We start from the raw sequence: 21958 nt of genomic DNA, 5'->3' as shown, positions 1-21958 counted from the left end.
AGAGAAAACGTGTCGAGAGCAACTCAAAGATAAGAACCCACTCTACTCTACCAGAAGATTAAGAGAGTCTCGCGAGTCGAGAAAAGCACTCAATTTCATAATAGTACGGATCAGCTTGGAACGGCGTGCTTGGCCGGATTTGAAAATAGCATTCAACACTGTTGCTGGGACTGATGATGGCGCACGCCATCCACGGCATCCAGCCATCACCTGATTGATGATCGGCAGACGATGCGACACACCTTCCTCTCTGGAAAGTTACGCCGTGCTTGACCGATAAGGATGTACACTAAGTCGCGCCTTGGCATAATGCCCGATCAAGGTGATAAGCCCTCCGAAAAGCGCCGCCCATGTCGTACTGAACTTGAAGAGCGTGTTCTACAAAGCTTTGCCAGCCGAAAAGCTATGTCAACAGAGGCGAAAAGCTTGGCGGTGGCTCATTCGAGTGGTCAGTGCTCAAAAAGAACTCATTCCGTGCGGTGCGAGAAGCGCGTGCTGCTCGCAAAAACAACCCCAGAAATATAAAAACAATCACACAACACACTGTAAACTAAGGATAATTGCAAAACAGGATAATTACAGAGCTCGAAACAGGGAAGATAGTTCAAAAAGTTACCTGAAACCACAAATCAAAAACAAAATGCCAGCGGAAAAATCAATATACGATCCAAATCCGGCCATCAGCCAAAATGCCTACATATCCAGCTTCGAGGAATACCAGAAGTTCTACCAGGAGTCGCTGGACAATCCTGCGGAGTTCTGGTCCCGTGTGGCCAAGCAGTTCCACTGGGAGACTCCAGCAGATCCGGAGAAGTTCCTCAAGTACAACTTCAACATCTCCAAGGGACCCATTTCGATCAAATGGATGGAGGGTGCCTCGACGAACATTTGCTATAATCTCCTGGATCGGAATGTTAGGAACGGCCTGGGCGACCAAATCGCCTACTACTGGTGAGTCTGGCTGCTAATCCTCGCCCACTTTCCCCCTGGGTGGCGTAGGTCGTACGAAAACAAAAGTTTTTGGGTGGCAGCACAGGATTATTGATTTTTCGTGTGGTTACGAAACTTTCGCCTTGTGACGTCGCAAGGTGAGCTCTTCTTGGACAGGACTCACTGCGCAGGCACCGTTTTCGAAACAGATGATTCGTCTTCTTTTGTATATTTGTATATATAATATATGTGCCACTCAAGGGCACATCTCACCTCTTTCTATTGATTTTGGCAGGACCCTCTCAATTATTTGTTCAAGTCCAGCAAATTGAAGCTATTATTTTGATTGTGTTTAATGGGTTTAATAGTCTGCATGCTTAATTCGACAGTCTAATGACCCATAATTAATTCACTTTTGGGTGTTTTTCGGATGTCAAACCTCAGTTTCGCTAAACACTCTGGGTCAATGTCAGGGTCAGTTTTTATTCCTCGAGCTGCGAGACGACCCCCATAACATAGTGACCCGGCCAAGTTTACGCTTCGTATCTATTTGTTTATTTATTCAGCTAAAATCGATTAACAACTAAACCGGTTAAGAAAGCCTAACATTTTAAGTGGGAGTAGGAAACATTTTCTTTTTTATAAACCTTATATTAAGTAAAACACATCCTTATTAAAGAAAGTAACAAATCTTGGTTTGTATTTCCTTATTTCTACAAAATATCAAGTGCTTATAGTACATACATTTTTTAAAAACAAAATTTCCATTTACTTTATAATGGCGGCATCTAAAGGTTAATATGCCGAAAACAATTTATTTTACTGGCTATTCATTCACATAAAAAATTAATTGCATGGGTAATGTAATAAATATACACTTTTTCAATAATTGCTCTAAAGTTTAGTATCCCTTGTTCGTAATATTTTAGCTATTGCCCTCACTCATCTTCACGTGAGACGCTTGTTGAAAATAAAAGTAGTTCATTAAATATACACTATTTCAATAATTGTTCTAAAGTTCAGTATTCCTTGTTCATTATATTTTAGCTGTTGTCTAAAAGTTTTGATTGTTAAGCAAATGGTAAATAGTGACTTAACCCATATTTACGTTCTTCCCTCAAATGAATCGATAAATGGGCATGAATACTTTGTTGATTATTATAAAACAGCAGACACTCCGTTTTAAACCTTTCTTTGTACATTTGTGCTATTTAGCTGTGCACTATTTCAATAATTGTTCTAAAGTTCAGCATTCCTTGTTCGTAATATTTTAGCTAATGCCTGTCCCTCACTCATCTTCACTCGAGACGCTTGTTGAAAATGAAAAATTAACAATGAAAGCAAATATTAAATAGTGACTTAACCCCTATTTAAGTTCTTCCCTTTTATGAATCTATACATGGGCATCCACACTTTGTTGATTACTATTGAAAAGCAGACACTCCCTGTTAATGATAAGCTACCGAGAAGTGCTATATATTACCTTATGAGATTCTCAAGTACCCACTCAGAACGCAATTAAATTGAACAGCCTGGATGAAATAAGTATTTTGTTTTGGATGCGCGAGAAGATACGCTTTATTTTGAAGCCCAAAGTTCACCAAGCAATGCGTCAGGGCAAAAAAAAAGCACAATGTTAAACAAATGTTAATGCTAATGAGCTTATCTCGGGGTTATCACTAGAAAGGGGCGGATTGGCTGGGATCGGGGGAAATGCAAATGAAAGTCAGGTAATTGAAAGGCAATTACAAGGTCATCGCTAGAGGGTTCTCATTCACCCTTAGACGTTTCAAAGTTACGAGGGCCCATCACAATTCTGTGCTGTTTCCCAATTTTGTGGGAATTATTTAATCCCGGCGCACAATCTGTCTCCACTTTCCTCAGATAAGATAATAAGTGGAACACAAACCAAAAAATTCAGACAACCATGCACGTAATGAGTAATAATTAACGCTTTCAAACGGTCGTTTCAGATAATTTTATTGCCAACCAAAGCAAAACAAAATCTTAAACTTTATTTGCCCCATTTTTATTGCGTCGATAGAGGGTTGAAATGGAAACGTTGCTAGAAATCAGAAATTTTTAGAACAACTAAGGGATCCTATGATTAGGGTACACTCTTGAAGTTATCAGATTAATGTACAATATATGTAGATGAAGTTGCATAATCAATTATTTGACAAATCAATTTTTCTTTTAAAAAATTTGATTTAAAATATTTTAAAATGTGAGTTGTTGGAGTTCCTTTTTTAGGATCTTTTGAATCCAACGATGGGAACCTTGATTTCGAAATAACCGTTTCGAACCGAACCGATTTACGCAAACTGTTTTCAATTTTGAGACTCGTTAGCAACAAAATTAAACCAAATTAAACACACGAAAGCCTGAGCGAAAGCCGGGCAATATTATGTAAACGATTTGACAATGCGCGCAAATTGTTTATTCAAATTGATGGAAGCGCGTCTTTGCGTTAAACATTTCGCGATTTTTTCCACTTCTTTTATTTTCCGTTTCTGTGTCAGCGTGGCGGCGTCTGGGCAAAAGGTGTAGGAAAACACAGAATTGTTCAAAAGAGGGAAATAAATAAAAGTACCTGAAAACAAATTGCACCTGGACTTCACTTCCCAGTAAAAGTTGATAGTTTTGAATGCACTGGGCGACTAGAGAATCACGCGATCACATCGTCTGATTCACTCACAACCAATTAGAGAGCCACTGTGGTTTGCTCACGCACCCGCAGACAGACAAGGACAGAGATAGTAGAAGCAAAAAAAAAAAAAACAATTTAAAAGAATGGACTGTGTTACCTGCAAAAGAAGAGCGGCCAAAAACCAACATAGAATAATGCTGCCCAGGCAATTCTTGACTTTTTCGCCATTCTTATCAGTTTCTCCACACAAACAGTTTGGGAAGGGCTAACGCTCCCTGTAAGTTTGTTAAACTCGCCTACCTTACAACAAAGATCCACGAAGCCATCAAAAACGTATGAGTGATCTGCAGTTAGACATAGAAGATCAGCATCGTACGATAATGGCTCTAAAACTGTAGGGCACAACCAGACATTAAGACGCGAAAGAAAGAGAAAGGAGAGAGTGCACAGTAAATTTTTTTGTCATTTTGTATTTTTTTGTAAAAGTATATACAAAAAACATCATTATAGTATACACAATAACAGTAAAGATCTAGAATATTGCTTTTGTGCGAGATTGCCGTTTCGCTGTGATTAAATTATCAGGTGTCATGTTCATTCGTTGAAACTCCAATATTTTCTGTCAGTGCTGGGTGGAAACCAAAAAACATTCGATGCGATTTATACGACACGCGAATGAGCAGCTGATGTTATTGTTATTAAGATAAGTTAGCGCTGCTCAATTGTTTTTGCTGTAGATTCTTTTACGATCGCTCATTATTTGTTTGTTCACACGTGCGGAGAGAGTGGTTGTTTTTAGCATATTTTTGATTTCTGATAAGACTAGTCGGCCACGCGTCTTCTCGTGGTCAATAGGTGAATGGAACTTTAAGGTGTTTCTAAGGCGGCATGGAAAATTTCTTGTCTGGCGATCCGGCGACGAGATTAGGCCAGTGGCCCGATTACGTCTCTAAATTGGAAATTAATACACTCGACGAGACGCGTCGCGCCACATTTTTCCCACCAATTTCTATTAGTCATGCGGAGGAGGAGTAACCTCTAAGTACCCAAAACATTGATAAGTGGAGAGGACGTCCGTAAATACTTGGCCTTGATTGTAGTTGTTGCCAGCTGATAAGGATTTTTGCACAGTTTGGTAATCACTATTCTTGAAAATAGTCTTGGGGCTCAATGGGTAATCACTTCCTTAAAATCGGTCTAGTGTAATTCCGATGGACTTTATTTTGATAAGGACAATGAAGGCTACTTATTGTACATTGTAAATGAATTTAGAGTTTCTTAGCTAGATAAATTAAATTATTTTACAAATCTCAGCAATATTCATACTTTTTTCGGTACTGAATACGGTTATACGATCTCTATATTGATATTGGAACACAGTAATCAGAGTAATAAAATGCATTCACAAAAACAGTTCGAGTCACAGTTAAACGTTGTTTTCAATGCGCATTTATTTATTTATACCATCTTACTAATTGACAAGTACAAGTACAAACAGGTATTTCGTTCGAGTGGAATAACATTTCACACCCGAAACAGCCCAAAACAACCCCACTTGGTACTCGTCACCCCTTTTAGGGCGAACTTTGGTCATCGCCGACTAGTCAGCGCTACCAAAATAACCCCAAAAACGTCACGATGAGAGCTTTGCTCCAATTGCTTCCTGCTCTTCTCTTTGGGAATATTTTTTGGCTGGGGCAGAAATAAAAGCCGTTTTATTGCCGGCTAATTCTTATCGGAGGTGACGGGTAACAGGCGATGATTTACACTCCACACTGTGGCCAACTGATTGCATTGTCTACCTGCCCTTGCCACCTGTTGGTGGTCGTAGTCTAGTTAGATTATTACTGTTTTTTGCCTTGTTAATCTGCCTTGGCCTCCAAAAGTGCCATGGAAAATTGCTTTCCCCAATTACTTTTCCTAGTTTCGTGTCCCTCCATCGACGATCGCGAATGTTTATATCCGTTTTGTTCGGTGAAATAATTCACGATTACGCTCAGTCACGATTTTTGTTTACCCATTCAAAGCTTTCAAAGCTCTGACCAGTTTTACATACATTTCGTGCTAAATTCTAAATTCATTCACTTAATAGCAACAATTAGGAAGCGTTGACAGTGCGTTATGTATGAATGCAAAATAGAGATCGTTACGAGCTATAATGGCACTATTCAATTTCCTGAAGATTTGAAATTACAAGCACCTATTAATTCTTTATTCCATTTTGCTGTATTTTCCCTTTGAGCATTTTTTATAGGAGGTGCACATACTGTTGGCGGCTAGTGTAGTTAGTCAAAGACTCTTAGCAGCTGTTGTATATAAAGTTATGTCGGTTATTGGCATTGGCTTCTGTTGCCAAGTTCAGAACAAAAAGGGAAAGGCACATAAAGTACATACAATTAAACAATGCTATAATGTATTAAATATGCAGTAAGAACATATAAGGTTAACTGCTTTATTCAAGTACTTGAAAACTATACTCAGAATAAACTAATTTATTTAATTTATTTTTTATTTGGTAGTTCTCAAAATTCTTAATTTTTTCCTTTACTTAACATTGTTTTATTTAAACCTTATCTACATTTAAAACAATTGCTATCATTTCGACCGCAACTTTAAGTGGTAATTTTGAAATTAGGTGGCTTTTAGAATGCAGAAAATCGAATTAAGTCTCCTCGGGCAATTAGGAAGCCTCGCATTACAGTAAGTGATCCAATTGTGGTTGGGGTAATTAGCCCAATTGTGGGACACTCGGTACGTGGGCACCCATTTATGTGCGAACCACCGGCGCGTGCTCGATGTAAATACTATAGAAAGTAATGCTATATAACGCAATGTGCTTCCTCATGGCCGCTTCTCACTTATTTTTTGTCATTGTTTCAGGGAGGGCAACCACCCCGACGACTATTCCCGGGGACTCACCTACCGCAAGTTGCTGGAGGAGGTGTGCCGCTTTGCCAACGTGCTGAAGGACCATGGCATCCGAAAGGGCGACCGTGTGTCCATCTACATGCCAATGATCCTCGAGTTGCCCATCGCCATGTTGGCCTGCGCTCGAATCGGAGCCGTGCACTCCATTGTTTTCGCGGGATTCTCGCCGGACTCGCTGGCGGAGCGAATGTTCGACTGCAAGGCCAAGTTGCTGATCACGGCCGATGGAGCCTGGCGTGGAGAGAAGGCCCTTTACCTGAAGGCCCTCTGCGACACCGCCCTGGAGAAGGTCGAGGAGATGGGCCACTCGGTGGAGAAGTGCATCGTGGTGTCGCATCTGAAGCGCGTCACCCCCTGCCAGCCGGATCATGTCGAGGAGGAGATCCCGTGGACCGACGACCGCGACTACTGGTGGCACGAGGAGATGGAGGACAAGGAGCCGGCCTGCTATCCCGAGTGGATGGACGCCGAGGATCCGCTGTTCATGCTCTACACCAGCGGCTCCACCGGAAAGCCAAAGGGAGTGCTCCACACCACCGCCGGGTATCTGCTCTATGCGGCCACCACCTTCAAGATCGTCTTCGACTATAAGCCGGGCGATATCTACTGGTGCACCGCCGATGTTGGCTGGATCACGGGACACACGTACGTGGTCTACGGACCACTGGCCAATGGCGCCACTTCGGTGATCGTAAGTGTCTGATTAGATCTATCCAGTTTTGCAATTTCCGACTAAATGTCTTTTATATCTGGACAGTTCGAGGGCACCCCGTTCTTTCCTGGAAACGATCGGTACTGGAGCGTCATTGACAAGTATAAGGTCACCCAGTTCTACACAGCTCCCACGGCCATCCGTGCGCTCATGAAGTTCGGCGAGGGACCCGTGCAAAAGCATAACCTAAGCGGTCTCAAGTAGGTTTTACATAGATTGATATTCTCTCATAAGCAACTAATGGGAGATTTTCTCATCATAAGAACAATTCATGAAAAAATCCCATATTAGTCATGAAAACGTGTTTTTTCATTAAATATAATTAACAAATCAAAAAACCATTGACCCATAACTTGTAAAAAGGGTTGATATACCAACAAACTTCACTCACCTTGTAATCTTGCTTTTGTTACAGGGTTTTGGGCAGTGTGGGTGAGCCCATCAACCCGGAGGCTTGGCTCTGGTACTACCGCAACATTGGCAAGGAGCAGTGCTCCATTGTGGACACCTTCTGGCAGACGGAAACCGGAGGTCATGTCATCACACCCCTGCCCGGAGCCACGCCCATGAAGCCTGGATCCGCTGTAAGAAGGAATACCCTTGCAATTTAACTGAGACAAAATTATAGTTTGCTTTTACACATTTAGTCATTTCCCTTCTTTGGCGTCAAACCCACTTTGCTGGATGAGTGTGGCATCGAGATCAAGGGGGAGGGAGAGGGCTACTTGGTTTTCTCGCAACCTTGGCCGGGAATGATGCGCACCTTGTACAACAACCACGAACGCTTCGAGGACACGTACTTCTCCAAGTTCCCTGGCTACTACTGCACTGGCGATGGTGAGTTAAAAACCATTTATAGATTTTTAAGATAATATAAATAATGTTTTGAATTGTCAAGGTGTAATTCAGCTTATATGATGTCAAAGAACTTCTGCTAACTATTTATTTTTACATGACAGGTGCCCGTCGCGATGCTGATGGCTACCTCTGGATCACTGGACGTGTGGACGACATGTTGAACGTATCCGGACATTTGATGTCCACCGCTGAGGTGGAGTCGGTCCTCACGGAGCATCCTCGTGTGGCCGAGTCGGCGGTGGTCTCCCGACCGCATCCTGTCAAGGGCGAGTGCCTCTACTGCTTCATCACGCCCAACGAGAACGAGGTGTTCGACCAGAAGCTGATTTCCGACCTGAAGAAGATGGTGCGCGAGCGCATTGGACCCTTCGCCATGCCGGATGTCATCCAGAATGCTCCCGGATTGCCCAAAACCCGCTCCGGCAAGATCATGCGCCGTGTGCTGCGCAAGATTGCGGTGAACGATCGCAATGTGGGCGACACCTCGACCCTGGCCGATGAGCAGATTGTGGAACAGCTGTTCGCCAACCGGCCGGTGGAGGCCAAGTAGATGGTGGTGGCAGATGGTAGCGGCTAGAATCCCCGCCCCAAGGCTTTTTCCGGCTTGCATTGACTGCACTCCACTCTGCCGTCGCATTTCAACCACTTGCGTATCCCGATTACGTATCCTGTAAATCTCCCCCTAATTATATAGAATTCCTGTTGCTTACTGTTCGTCCCGTTCCGGACTGCGGCGTGGCTTCTAAACCTTCTAAATTCTATCTAGTTCGTAAGCCTAAGCGTGAGCGTAAGTAACTTCCGCTCGACGTAACTATCAATCGTCTAACTCTGTGTCTTTGCCTGATCACCGTAGTTAACACGCTCAGCACGCACACATTTTCCAGCTCTTTTGTTTCTTCGTTGTAGTCGTAGTTTAAGTTCTCGCTAATTTGTTGTGATACATGTTTAATTATATCTTATGTATGTATTTTTAGTAGAATTGATATGAGACAAAATATATACACGATTCCAGTTGTAGCCAAAAATTACACAGCTCACACTTTTCGGTTGTATCCTTATGTTTTGTAGACACACACACTCTCTCTATCTCTCTGTTTTCATAACTTTTCAGATCTGAGAGGACACGCACGTAAGTCCGGAACCGATCGGGGAATCGGTTTCTTCCCCATCCCATTAGCCCGTAAGTTTGAGAACGATACATATCAGTGCGGCATAAAGCTTGACACATTCCTACATACGATCTACATGTTAAAGAGTACCGCTCGGATATACTATATACTATATACACTATATAATATATATATATGTTATACGGTCAGAAGACTTACTGCAACGAAACATATCATTGAAGTTACTGCTGCAAGCCTATGAATATTATAGAGGATTTTATTGTTAGAGCTCGTTATTTTTGGGGGATGATCGGAGATCGGAGGAGTATTCGATATCATGGATTGGCTGATTTGGGGCAGCGGTCCCCAGTCTGATTGTAAAAAGATTGTTAGTTATACAGCGAGGGCGAACGGAGGAATGCTATTTACATATCAATATATATTTATGTATATGAACGTATGTGTATAATAAAGTTTACTGATTTAATGTGTTTCAACCTGAAAATTAAAAGGAAATTTTGTTCATCCCTTAAGAAGCATAACTTTTAATGGTAATATCGAATGGGATTAGATCCCATTGGCCTGGCACTAAACTTCCTTTTGGAGCAGTCAACTCTTTACCTTTGACAAACTCGCTTAGTAGATTTTCGGCTTGGCCTTTGAACACCTTGGTGGCAGGTGCATTGGACTTGGAGTCGGGATTTTGGTAACAACAACATCTATAATGGCCGACGATCAGCCGCCACCAAAGAAGACGCCGAAAAAGCAGAACGTGGGTGACGATGACTCCAGGGATGGAAACGCGGCCACGGGATTCGGCCTGGAGGACCACGAGGCCACACAACAGGATGCCCGGGTGACCACATTGCGACTCGCTGAGGAGCGCCGAGGTTCCATGGCGCCCCACGACAAGCGATCGCCCCATAAGTCCTCGGTCCTGCGGATCCAGACCGCCAATGACCAGTGGATCGGACCATCCACCGGACCGCCCACCTCGACACCGACACCGACTAAATCCCAGAAGCCGGTGGGCAACATATCGTCGCGAAATTCCTTGGTTCCCGGGACTCCTGCGGCACCGGAATTGGCGCCCCAGCCGCGAACTTCTGATGTCGATGGCGACGTTGAGTCCTCCGATGTGGAAAAGAAAACCAAAAGGAAGTCGCCGAAAAATGTCCCAACCACGTCTTCCACATCGGATGATGACCAGAAGCCCAAACCTGAACCGGCACCTGCATCTCAGCCGGCACCAGCTCCTGAACCAACTCCTGCACCTGAACCAGCACCTGCAGCTGCACCGGCACCTGCTCCTGAACCGGCACCTGCTCCTGCTCCAGCTCCTGCTCCAGCTCCGGAACCAGCACCTGCAGCTGAACCTGAACCGACACCTGCAGCTCAACCGGAACCTGCACCAGCACCGGCACCTGCTCCACCAGCTTTAGCTGCACCTCCAGAAGAGAAGGCAGCCATTGCTGCTTCTCCGGAATCCATTCCACCGCCAGCTCAAAGACCAGAGGATGTGCCTTTGCCACCGCCCATGATGTCGGCGTTGCAGCACGAGGAAAGCAGCGACGACGTACAGAACTCGATGAGTAAGTTGACCAACACGGACATCACTATCAATCCGTCCAAGGTGTATGCCACAAAGGGCACAAATACCTCCGGCCTGATCTACGCGGAGAGCGAGTCGGACTCGGAGCCCGAGGAACTGCCCTTGCTGCCGCCCGAGTTCCCGGCCAGCGATCTAGACAACCTGTTTCTGTTCGCCTGTCGCGAGGTGAAAAAGGTCGGTGCCATCGCTCTGGCGGACAACGATAAGTGCCAGGAGTACTCCACGAAGAAGCACCCACAGGATGTGGTCACGCCCACCGACAATATTGTCGAGGAGGCCTTCATCAAGGCCATCTGCTCAAGGTTTCCAGATCACCAGTAAGTTTGATTCTGTTTCAGTCTGCAATAAATATTTAATTATTTCTAGGCTTGAAATTTAATATTAGTTTGCCTATTGCTTATTCGATTTCCTTTTATTCTGATTAAGCTTTTCTGATTCCAACTGCTAGATTCATTACCGAAGAGCGAGTGGCCAAGTCGGAGGAGGGCATGGTGACCCTGACAGATGAGCCCACCTGGATAATAGATCCCATCGATGGCACCATGAACTATGTCCACCACTTTCCATACTACTGCATCTCAGTTGCTTATTTGGTGAACCAGGAGACGCAGTTTGGCATTATCTACAATCCGCCGATGAAGAACATGTACACGGCCCGACGGGAAATGGGAGCCCAGCTGAATGGCGAGATGATAAGGACGACTGGCCAGATGAAATTGAACTCCGCTCTGGTCCTCCAGGAACACGTGACGGGAACCAATGAGGCGCGCAACCAGGTCGCCTTGGAAAATTTTCAGCGACTGATGAGTAAAACTCACGCGTGAGTAGCAAATTTATTTCTTAATAAAACAGTCTATTTTATTTTAAATTTAATATAAGAACCAACAATATTTAAAATTTTAATCAATATATAAATTGCACACCTTTTAAAATTAATTTTAATGTTAACTACTTATTTCACGAATGTAATTTTTATTCGCAGAGTCCGCTCCATTGGATCTTCAGCCATGGGCTTGGCTATGGTTGCCTCTGGAGTGGCGGATGCCTATCACAACTTCGGTTTGCACATCTGGGACATGGCAGCTGGAGTTCTTATCGTCACTGAGGCTGGTGGAGTGGTAATGGATCCGGCTGGAGACGAACTGGACATTATGTCCCGACGTTGCCTGGCTGCCGCCACTGAGAACCTAGCTCTGGAGTTTGGTAGCCACCTGGAGCAGAACTATCCCTCGCCCCGTGACGACGAGCCACGGTCCGTAAATCCCAATGAGTACGGACCAGCTCCGGAGACCAAGGACTTCACGAGCCAGACGGACTTCCCCGATTCGGATACACCGGACACCACGGACACCGAAGCTACGAACGAGAAACCAATTGCAACATGAGCGGGAGGAAAAACTAATTGACCCACCAGAAAGACCAGCCGATTCCAGCGAGAAAATTATATATATTTAATAAATTGACAAGCCAAAAAGTAAAATAAAAGTTGTTTTTATTTTAATCTTTCTTTGCTTGTACAAACAAAAAAAGAAAATTAAACAAATGGCAATTTTAATCAGATTTTGAATTTTAGATGTTTGGAGATTTATGCCTTTATTCTGCAAGGGTATTAAAGTTATTTTGTTTAGCTATATCCAAAAAATTTTATATATGGCGTCCAATTTTTACTTTATTTTTCAAAAAATTATTTATTGTAATTCTTTACCATGTACAAATAACTTGGCCCAGTGGCCAAAGATGTAAGTACTGGAATTGTTAAAATTATGTTCAAATTGGGATTTGAATTTGCCGAGAATGTTTCGGTTTACATATAGTTTGCGGCTTGTGTCAGATATAAGTTTCTAGTCAAGTTTCTAACCATAATCATTTATAGAATCCGTTTCCAGAATACATACTGTTAAAAAATAACAACATTAATATTGAGTTTATTGGGACTTTTATTTAATGTTATGTTTAAAACCAATAGTAAACGTATACCTTTACCTATATTTATGGTAATTGAGTCCACCTGTTGCCTCTGTTCTTAATAGAACTTTTCCAATCAAAATATTTTGGTATTTTAGCAGTATATACCCCAACCGTACTGGAATATTTAAACGGTTGCAATTCTCGGTCACTTTGTAGATACTAGTATAATTAAATTAAAACTTGTATTTTTCGGATTGATAGCGATTCATTGCAAATCGGGAAACCTCACAGAAAGCACCACTGCAAAATGGCTGATAACGTGGACCTGGAAAAGTGCTTCGAGGTGGTCAGCAATCTGGTCTCCGAGGCTGGAAGGGTAAACAAAACAGAAGTGGAAAAACACTCTAGTGTTATGAATACTTATGGAATTTTCCTTCTTCCTTTAAATTTTTCCAGCTCATCGCTCGTCGCAATGAAACCCGTCAGGAATTTGTGTGCAAAAGCAACGACATTGATTTGGTGACCCAAACGGACAAGGAGGTGGAGCAGCTGTTGATGGACGGAATTCGCCGGCATTTTCCGGATCACAAGTAGGATTCCAAAATGTTTCTTTGATAAGGTTTTAAGAACTTCGAATGACAGGTTTATTGGAGAGGAGGAGAGCAGTGGGGAGGAGGGCGTTAAAAAGCTGACGGATGACCCCACCTGGATCATCGATCCCGTGGATGGCACTATGAATTTCGTTCACGCCTTTCCCCACTCGTGCATTTCCGTGGGTCTGAAGGTGAACAAGGTCACGGAGTTGGGTCTGGTCTACAACCCGATCTTGGAGCAACGCTTCACCGCGAGGCGAGGACATGGAGCCTTCTACAATGGCCGCAGGATCCATGTGAGTGGCCAGCAGGAACTGGGAAAGGCTCTGATCACCAGTGAGTTTGGAACCACTCGTGATGAGGCCAAGATGAAGGTCGTCAACGAGAACTTTGAAAAAATGGCCAAAAAGGCGCACGGGTGAGTTCATTGGGTTTTTTTTTTGCTATAATTATTTTAATATCTTTGAAGATAATTTAAAGAGGGATATCTTTTAAAAATCTTAATAAAACAGTATCTTATTATCCCTTTCAGTTTACGAGTCCTGGGTTCGGCTGCCCTCAACATGTCCATGGTGGCCTTGGGAGCCGCTGATGCCAACTATGAATTTGGCATTCATGCCTGGGACGTCTGTGCCGGGGACTTGATTGTTCGCGAGGCCGGAGGAGTGGTAATCGATCCAGCTGGCGGGGAATTCGATATCATGTCGCGAAGGGTCCTGGCAGCAGCCACGCCCCAACTGGCCCAGGAAATCAGCAAAGTGCTAACCCAGTTCCATCCCCTACCCCGCGATGATTGAAGACCAACAGCTACTTAACCAATGGCATTTTGCGCGCATATACTTATATAGGTAATGGAACTATGTATGTAACTCCATTCCGTACTAACCACTTGAAGGCATTTCGATTGAACCGACCATGTACCTAACAAAGAAAATGAATACGCCTAGTCATGGATATTCCAACTAAATCGTTTTATGTAAACAAGAAGTGGAAATGGAACTTTTCCAAAGATATGATTAAAGATTGTTGACAAAACAAAATGATCTGCTTGTTTTTTAGCTTGCGAAATAGTTTCTTACCCTTGATAAACCTCCGCACTATCAAATCATTCAAAGACGTTTGTTTGTTTGCTTTTCTGTAATTTTATTACAATCTGCGTATGTATTTTGCTTTCTAATTAGTTTTCGCAGTGTCTTATCGTCTTTTGTTTATTTGTTATATTTTGTTTTCCGGCTTAGTGTTATGCATATGGTTTTGTTCTATTTCATAGTAAGTTAGTAAAGCGAGCTGGCCTCATATCTGATAATAGTGAATGCCCTGTACTGTGGAGCGGACTGAATGGGGTTGGATTCACCGCAGACCACAGGTCTCCAACTATCGTGGGATCAAGGGAACTCAGAATTTCAGAGTTTCAGATAGTACAGGGCATTGCAAGGTCGAAAGTAACGACTCATCTCGGGTTGTTTTTTCGGGGTGTGGATCGGTAAAGAGCTAAGCAATGTCTTGCATATTGAAATATTACGATTAGTGTATATCTGGTTGGATCTTTGCACTGTATTCGAGTAGGGCGATTAGTGGACACGTAATAAGCCATGATCGTATCGTAGGAAGTCGGCCTTCTTAATGCGCTGTAACTTTCTCTGCTGTAGTTGTTGAGTATTCTGGACTATCGTTAATACCATTTAAAATTTGACACATCATTGAAAAATGTAATCAAAGCTACAGTAGGTAAAAAATTGTATCTATATATTTATTATATATCTGTATATAATAGTTAGGTATAAGTTAATAATGTAATTAAAAATCTGTTGTTCTTGTTGTCGTTTTTAATGCTACATTCACAAGGTTCCATTATGCGCACTGGTTTACAAAATTAACACAGAGTTTTCTTGGGTTTGTGCTTGGATCGAAAGTATATAGTGGTGGCGGGGAATCTGGGGGATCGGGGGAGAGAATTGCTAGCGTTGTAAGTTGCGTGTCTTCTAAGATATTGCAAATCGTAGTCTATAAATTTATGTATATAGATCTATATTGATTTCGATATTCTAGTTCAATAAGCGAAAGGTACACATGGAGCATAAAACGGCAGCCACAAGATCGATCGCAGCTGCCTCTACATTTAATATTTTCCTTTGTCACACTAATAAAATTTACAAAATTTTCTATATAAATTCAACAATCAATGAAGAGCTTTAGAGAAGAATCCTTTTGATTTTTACATACATGTATTCGATATATAGATAGCTTTAAATATATATGTATATATATTTTTTGTTCGACTGTCTGTTGGTTTTCTCCGCTTGTTTCCATGTAAACTTAACACACAAATTTAGCACCAATCTATTCAAAAATTGATCAAACAATTTGATTGTTCCGAGTTATACAAATGAAGCCTTAAAGCACTTAACTTAGATGGTCTCTAACCCAAGGATCTTAATCGTAAGCTGTCAAATGTCTAATCTTAAGTGAGAAACTGAACACTTTCAATGTAGGCCGTTGCCTTTGAGGATCTGGGAGGGATCTTCTAGGCATTTTAGTGGTTGGTGGAGGGGTTTAAAATAATCAAGTCGCAGCGAGTAATGGTAGAAATTAATTTAAATTTATTTACACGCAGATACAATTAACGCATCGGTCTTCAATTCGAAATGAGTTAAACTAGGCATAGATTTATCATGTTGCATATGTATATATTTTCTGTTATCGTATGGGATCTCCAACTTTTGCAAGCAAACGAAGTGGGTCTTTTTGCTTTTCGACTACGCTAGGTCCGTATCTCTAGGTGTAACGTACACATATATCCGATATCGTTTATAGTAGTTAATATTATTTAAAAAACCAGTATTTATCGAACTTTAACGCTCGCTCTTCAGTCGAGTTCTAAATAGATGCCTTGGATAGCTGGCCAATGGTGAATTTTCTCGTGATGGTTTTTCCTTCTCTTGGAGGTTGGATGGATGGTGCGTGTGGGATGAGGGGTGATGTTCAATGTTCGATGTGGAGATGTGGATTTCGATGAGTCAACAATGAAATAAATAATTTATGTTTGCGCATGGATATGTTCAGCGGGGAGTCCTAGTCGCTCTAACACTGCTAGCTAATATGCATATAGGCTTAGTGAACTATCTCCAGTAATGCTGAGTAGACGTGTATCTGATCTCCGGCCCTCCCTTCTCGATCTCCTATATAGCTATGGTCGCTTAAGCCTACAAGTGGTAGAATATAGAATTTGTTGCGGTTTCTTGCATTCGCATTTGCTTTTGCTTTTGCACGGCCCTGGTGGAATCGCGACGAGATCCAATGACATCCTACAGCTCGTCGTCGGCCTTGGGGATGTCGAAGATCTCGGCGAAGAGGGGCGGCAGGCGCAGCTTGGTCCAGTTCATCCGCAGCCAGTCTAGGTGTGAGAAGTGCTTGGCCCCCAGGCTCCTCAGCTCGGGTATCTTCGCCTCCAGCGCCGGCATCAGCTGCAGCGCCTGCGGGGATCCCGCCCGGGAGCGCAGGATCTGGACGCGCAGCGCCTCGGCCACCAGCTCCCTGGCCCTCCCGATCACCTTCGGCTCGCTCAGGCCCGTCCGGTCGGAGGCCAGCAGCACCATGGCCGAGAAGAGCCCGATCTCGGTGTCGCTCAGCCCGTAGGCGTTCAGTGTGTTGGCAAAGTTCAGCAAGGCGTTCACGAAGTCCGACTGCAAAAAAAGTTAAAAGGTATAAATTAGTAATATTAAAAGGTACATTAAATTAAATTAAATTAAATATAATTTAGGAATATTAAAGAAATTTATTGAAACTTTAAATACGATATCTCGTATATCCTAGCTTTTCTTTAAAGAGATTATCAAGATATAAGATTCTGTGGTAAAAACATATAATTCCAGTTTTGTTTTTAAGTTAATCATCTTAAAGGAAAGAATAAAATTTTTGACCTGTTATTTTCTTTTGTTACGTATACGTAATATTTTGTAAAAAATAAACTCACATCATAGAGTATCTCGAGTTGCTGGCGCGTCAGATAGGCTCCATCGTCCAGGGTCAAAGTGGCCTCGTTGATCAGGCGGGCCACGTGTGTCAGCCAGACCTCGAAGAAGCCCAGCTTGATGAGTATGAGCTGGTCGTCTTGGGTGAAATCACAGAAGCCAGGTACGCGTTTCGCAAACTCCACAATCCGCTGAACGCCGGGCGTCACCCTGGCCGAGAACTGCTGCCACAGCCAGATCTTCTGGAACTCGAGGCTCTCTGCCACTGTGCTGGCGATCTGTGAAAGGGGATTGATTAAAATCAGAACAATCAGAAGAGTTAGGAGTTTATTTCCAATTAATTTTAAATTAATCTTGAATTAAAATGATCCCAATATTGAGACCAAGACTTTTAACAATTTCTAATATTTAGGGGCTTAAAGCTCGAAGTAATAATAAATTCAGAAGCCTCTTGCATTAATTAAATAATTTCTGAGTTTGAGAAAATATGTACTTACCCCATTTTGTGGCACCGTGACGGGGCGGCGCATCAGCTCCCTGGTGAGCTCCTCGGTGTAGGAGCAGTTGAGGCGGTGCGCCTGCGACACGCACATGATCACATCGTAGACGGTCAGCTCGTTGGCCGTGCCGGCCAGTCCGTCGTGGCACATGCCCACCTGGTGGTGGCTCCCGCCCAGATCGGTGCCCATGCCCACGCCCACCATGCTGCCGCCCACCAGCTGCTGGTGTCCGCCGACAACAACAACGCCGACGCTCACGCCGCTGCCGCCGCTGGCATTGCCGCTACTGCTATTGTTATTGTTGTTGTTATTGTTATTGGCACTATTGCAACCGCCCAACTCCGATGGCGAGGAGGCGATCGAACACATTTGTGGCGTTTGTGGAGTACTCGGTGTCTTCACTCTGGCGCCGCTGGCATGCGGTTGCTGTTGCTGGAGTTGCTGGTGTTGCTGCTGTTGCTGTTGCTGGTGTTGCTGCTGCTGCTGCAGGAGATGTTGCTGCTGTTGCTGCTGCTGCTGCTGTAACTGATTGGGGTGCAGTGTGTTGCCCGAGGTGTCATCCACATTGAGGGAGGAGGAGGCCCCGGCGGCGGCGGCTGCTCCGTTCAGCTCACGGGAACGCTTGGGAACGCGACCATAACGTACAGCTGCAGGGGTAAAAACAAAGGTAGAAATGGGGTAATTAGTTACCTTTTTAATTGCATTCTAACAAGCCAAATAACCCTCACTAAGTTGCATATTTAAATAGACAAGCTGCAGTATTTAACAGAAAATGTAACTAGTTTCCTGCCAATAGAATACATTTATTTATTGATTTAAGTTTATGGCACAATTCATTTTGGTACTATTTTTTAATGCTTTAAATTATGCATTGTGGTTTCAGCAACTCAATGCACTCATTTGCCCACGCAATATTCAAAAAGCCTTTAATTAATAATACATTTATACAAGTAATTGGAAAAACATGATGGCAGTAAAGACCAAACGGAAACTGTGCACTTATTTCCCATCTCCCCAAAAGTATGCCACGGAAAACCGCATTTTAATTTTACATTTCCATTTAATTTTCCCACAGCAAACAGATACGCACAAAATGTTGGGCCAATAAAATAATGCGTAACCGCTTTATACTTTGTATCAAATTAGTCACTTTTTAAATTTGAAAACACATTCCCTACAAAACACACGATAAACTTAGATCTCGAGCGACCAAGCGATGATATATACCCACTCGTATGTTGTATTTAGTTGGGAGAGAGGAGAATCTGGCACACGCATAAATCTTACAAATGCGTCACACACTTGTGGATACTTTCGAGTATCTGTAGCGAAATGCCAGCGCTTCTTTTTGTGCTATCAACTAGAAAATTGGCGTGTCCTACAAGTTGTCGGTCGGTCTGTCGAAATGCGATACATTGTGTCGGGGAAAATAATTAATTTTAATTTTCGTTTTATCGTTTGAAGTGTTCATTAGCCGGAGGTTTTGCGGCATTTCTCAGTTGTGTTGTGTTGTGTTTGTCTGCGAAAATTGCACAACGTGAAATTTGCTTTGTGCAACCGAAGCCAACACACATTTTATTAATTAAAATCGCATTTGGCTGCCCAAAAAACCAACCAGACAGACGACGGCCCGAAAAACAAAAAACGAAAAGAGGAAAAATGAAAGAAAAAAAAAAGTAAAAACAGAAGAAACAGACGCAGCTGCTCCAGTTGCCGGCTTTCAGTGCTCACTTTATCAGTGGGACATTGACCCACTGCGCTCAATATGAAAACGGAGGCAAGTGATTTCGTTGCCGCCGCCGCCGCCGCTTTTTGTTTTTCCTCTTGCCTTATTTGAGTTTATGTGCGGGTATTTCTTCGGCTTTGCTAAGTTGTTGGTTGTTGTGTTATTATTGTGGTCTGGCGGTAGCCGCCAGCCGCCGGCGGTTTCCAAACAAACGGCCACAATAACAACACTAATGACGAAAGCCCCCCTGCTCCCACTATGCGTCAGCACTTCGGCCTGACAACATCGTAAAATCACATCGAATAAAACAGCATAAAATATACGGCAGACGGCAGAAGGCAAAAGGCACACGGGCCCAGGCAAAAGTGAAAGAAACTTCGCATGCATTGCGCATACGCAGCGTGGACAGGCGGAGCCGGAAAACTCAGCTCAGCACGCAAAGCATCGCCGGCAAAGGCGGCCATTCAGCCAGGCAGCCATTTAGCCAGGCAGCCATTTAGCCAGGCAGCTGGCCAAGTGAAAGATGGCCAGCACAGTGACCCATTTACGACACTCCAAAACATGACATCTGCCCTGCTCGAGGGTCGACGAAATAGTTTGCAATAAACAAGAAATATATATATAAAAAACTAGGAATATAAACTTCACTATACACTAAATATATTTAATATTATTAAAGTAAATTGTAATATAAATCCACTGGATCATGAGTTATTATTTGGGAAATGTAGTCTTCTGAGGGTAGTCTTTCAATACTATTTATATTTTTTTGTTTTTACACTCTTTTTACATAAATGTTGTAAAACGTTTTTTATGACTGGCAAAATTCAAAGTTGTATATTTTTTGATGATGAGTTGTTGGTGAATTTACATGATTTATTAAATGATTTAGCCTTTATCATTTGTATTATTAACAAAAGCTTTCAGAACATAATATTTGTTAAAAGCATAATTATATAACATTTTCAAACATCATGTTGTTTTGCAAACAGAATGATTAAAGTTGATAAGGTGAGTGCCGAATTGATGACCTATTTCGCTGATACTTTCAGCGGGCTTGGAAGACCCTGAGATGATGTTTCCCTGACCTCCGTTAGAGGTCAATATGATCCCATTACGACCGCCGCTAGACGAGGTTTCCGTTCCAGCCTTGTCACGCTCTCAACTCTAGATATGCTAGGTTTTCTAGGTTCTAGATTCTCGTTGTGTGGAAAGCGAGTCACGCTTTTCGCCGCCCACCGAAGAGCGTTGATCGTAAAACGTCTCGTTGGCGTTAATTGTCACAGCTCGTAAATTAATTATGGCATAATTCGCCACACAGAGCACCCCCATATAGTCGTGAATAATTCTTGGCCTTTGGATTTTGGATCGTTGAAGCTGCCACCTTCGATGTGCCGCTAATTGCTCGTGGCGGGCACTCGGTGTTCTTGCTCTGTTTGTTCTAAGGTGTTTTCAATTAGCGACCGAGGGCTTTGCTTTATTGATTTTGCAGATTTCACCATCGCATATCGCACACTGAGGAGTCTCTGAAAGTGAGAAGTGGAGCAGATCGATGGCTGCTTCTTCAGACGGAGTGGCAGTGGAGTATCTATCATTATGGAATTGGGAGCAGCCGTCCCCAGCATAATCCCCGTCATTACCTATTCAATCGACCTGGACCTGGGGCTCAGCTCAGTTCAGTTCAGTTCAGTTCGGTTCAGCTCACCTCGCCTGTCACCTGTCACCACCCACGGAGTGGGCCACATTCAGACCAGGTCAACACCATCCATTACACACGCTTCGGGCCAAGTTGGGGAGCCCACATAAATAAGCGGAGCGTTGCTGGCCTAAGCTCGAAGTTTTTTCTTCCCAGCTAAAAGCATCTTAAGTGATTTAGTGCAGCCAAATGACGAGTGGAAGGGCGGGGAGTGGGGAGTGAGGAGCAAGAAGAAGAGGGCGGAAAAACTCGTTTAGGCCAGATTCACAGGGAGGAGCACACTTGGAAAAATGTATCGCTCACTTGGAAAATTCGGAGAAATTTGTGAGTTTCGATATGAAAAATATATAAAATCTTTTATAAGAAAATATATAAAATTTATATAAAACTTGTGTTATATTTTGTGATATTATGTGTTATATTATTTTAAAAACAATACTGATTAACCAAAGTTGAAGTGACATTTTCCAACCACTTGAAATGCGGTAATTTGGGTCGTGAGCTTATATCTTTTTTTAGAGTGCATAAGGAAGGGGGTGGGGGTTTCTCGCTAAGCTGAGCTCCCACTTTTGGCCGGGGCAAAAAAGGATTTAGGTCACCGAAATCTGAGGCAGCAGAAGTGCGAGCGGCGGCAGCATCGCATCGTAAAGTGGCCAAATGTTGCCCACATTTAGCTTGGCTTCCTTTGCCCCAACTTTTTGGCCGCAGTCTTTCGACGCTTCTCGCACCGAATCGGGCCATTAGCATGCGAAGAGGGCCGAAATG

At 43.1% G+C, this 21958-nt stretch overlaps 4 protein-coding genes across 6 annotated transcripts in view; 3 read left to right on the top strand and 1 right to left on the bottom strand.

Moving 5' to 3' along the window:
- Nucleotides 1-32: 32 nt before the first annotated feature.
- LOC108093109 (acetyl-coenzyme A synthetase) lies at nt 33-9106 on the top strand. Its single transcript, XM_017193050.2, has 6 exons — nt 33-951; nt 6461-7199; nt 7266-7420; nt 7636-7804; nt 7868-8057; nt 8180-9106. The coding sequence occupies exons 1-6, from the start codon at nt 641-643 to the stop codon at nt 8626-8628; spliced, it is 2013 nt and encodes a 670-aa protein (XP_017048539.1). The 5' UTR covers nt 33-640; the 3' UTR covers nt 8629-9106.
- Nucleotides 9107-9768: 662 nt separating this feature from the next.
- On the top strand, nt 9769-12279 carry LOC108093110 (nucleolar protein dao-5). Of its 2 annotated transcripts, XM_017193051.2 has the most exons (3): nt 9779-11116; nt 11248-11619; nt 11782-12279. In XM_017193051.2, exons 1-3 carry the CDS (start codon nt 9912-9914, stop codon nt 12182-12184), a joined length of 1980 nt encoding a protein of 659 aa, XP_017048540.1. In that variant the 5' UTR covers nt 9779-9911; the 3' UTR covers nt 12185-12279. The 2 variants fall into 2 exon arrangements, with proteins under 2 accessions (XP_017048541.1, XP_017048540.1); XM_017193052.2 differs by lacking the exon at nt 11782-12279 and having other exon boundaries at nt 9769-11116; nt 11226-11337.
- A 615-nt stretch (nt 12280-12894) lies between these two features.
- Nucleotides 12895-14340, top strand: LOC108093124 (inositol monophosphatase 1). The gene is made up of 4 exons (XM_017193068.1): nt 12895-13083; nt 13164-13297; nt 13350-13718; nt 13833-14340. The coding sequence occupies exons 1-4, from the start codon at nt 13015-13017 to the stop codon at nt 14095-14097; spliced, it is 837 nt and encodes a 278-aa protein (XP_017048557.1). The 5' UTR covers nt 12895-13014; the 3' UTR covers nt 14098-14340.
- A 1031-nt stretch (nt 14341-15371) lies between these two features.
- The window catches only part of LOC108093123 (ecdysone-induced protein 78C), a 34024-nt gene continuing 27437 nt past the window's right edge, over nt 15372-21958 (bottom strand). Inside the window, exons 4-6 of one of the 2 annotated variants that reach the window (XM_017193067.1) lie at nt 17769-18418; nt 17274-17549; nt 15372-16983 (exon numbers count right to left, since the gene is read on the bottom strand). In XM_017193067.1, the coding sequence (XP_017048556.1) occupies nt 16606-16983; nt 17274-17549; nt 17769-18418 (1304 nt within the window). In that variant the 3' untranslated portion in view covers nt 15372-16605. Of the gene's footprint in view, nt 16984-17273; nt 17550-17768; nt 18419-21958 lie in introns of those variants that run through there. The other variant, XR_001771468.1, reaches the window with a different exon arrangement.

The sequence above is a fragment of the Drosophila ficusphila genome, unplaced genomic scaffold (assembly GCF_018152265.1).
Source record: "Drosophila ficusphila isolate 14025-0441.05 unplaced genomic scaffold, ASM1815226v1 contig_106, whole genome shotgun sequence".
Lineage (NCBI taxonomy): Eukaryota > Metazoa > Arthropoda > Insecta > Diptera > Drosophilidae > Drosophila > Drosophila ficusphila.
This window is presented reverse-complemented; position numbering and strand designations above follow the sequence as displayed.

What these genes read in the sequence shown, in the direction of transcription:
- LOC108093109 (XM_017193050.2), top strand. Translation starts at nt 641, where the DNA reads ATGCCAGCGGAAAAATCAATATACGATCCAAATCCGGCCATCAGCCAA. An exon ending in GACCAAATCGCCTACTACTG is followed by an intron (nt 952 to 6,460) that starts GTGAGTCTGGCT and finishes TCATTGTTTCAG; the next exon opens with GGAGGGCAACCACCCCGACG. An exon ending in CCATGAAGCCTGGATCCGCT is followed by an intron (nt 7,805 to 7,867) that starts GTAAGAAGGAAT and finishes TTACACATTTAG; the next exon opens with TCATTTCCCTTCTTTGGCGT.
- LOC108093110 (XM_017193051.2), top strand. Translation starts at nt 9,912, where the DNA reads ATGGCCGACGATCAGCCGCCACCAAAGAAGACGCCGAAAAAGCAGAAC. An exon ending in TCAAGGTTTCCAGATCACCA is followed by an intron (nt 11,117 to 11,247) that starts GTAAGTTTGATT and finishes TCCAACTGCTAG; the next exon opens with ATTCATTACCGAAGAGCGAG. An exon ending in CTGATGAGTAAAACTCACGC is followed by an intron (nt 11,620 to 11,781) that starts GTGAGTAGCAAA and finishes TTTTATTCGCAG; the next exon opens with AGTCCGCTCCATTGGATCTT.
- LOC108093124 (XM_017193068.1), top strand. Translation starts at nt 13,015, where the DNA reads ATGGCTGATAACGTGGACCTGGAAAAGTGCTTCGAGGTGGTCAGCAAT. An exon ending in TGGTCTCCGAGGCTGGAAGG is followed by an intron (nt 13,084 to 13,163) that starts GTAAACAAAACA and finishes AAATTTTTCCAG; the next exon opens with CTCATCGCTCGTCGCAATGA. An exon ending in ATGGCCAAAAAGGCGCACGG is followed by an intron (nt 13,719 to 13,832) that starts GTGAGTTCATTG and finishes TATCCCTTTCAG; the next exon opens with TTTACGAGTCCTGGGTTCGG.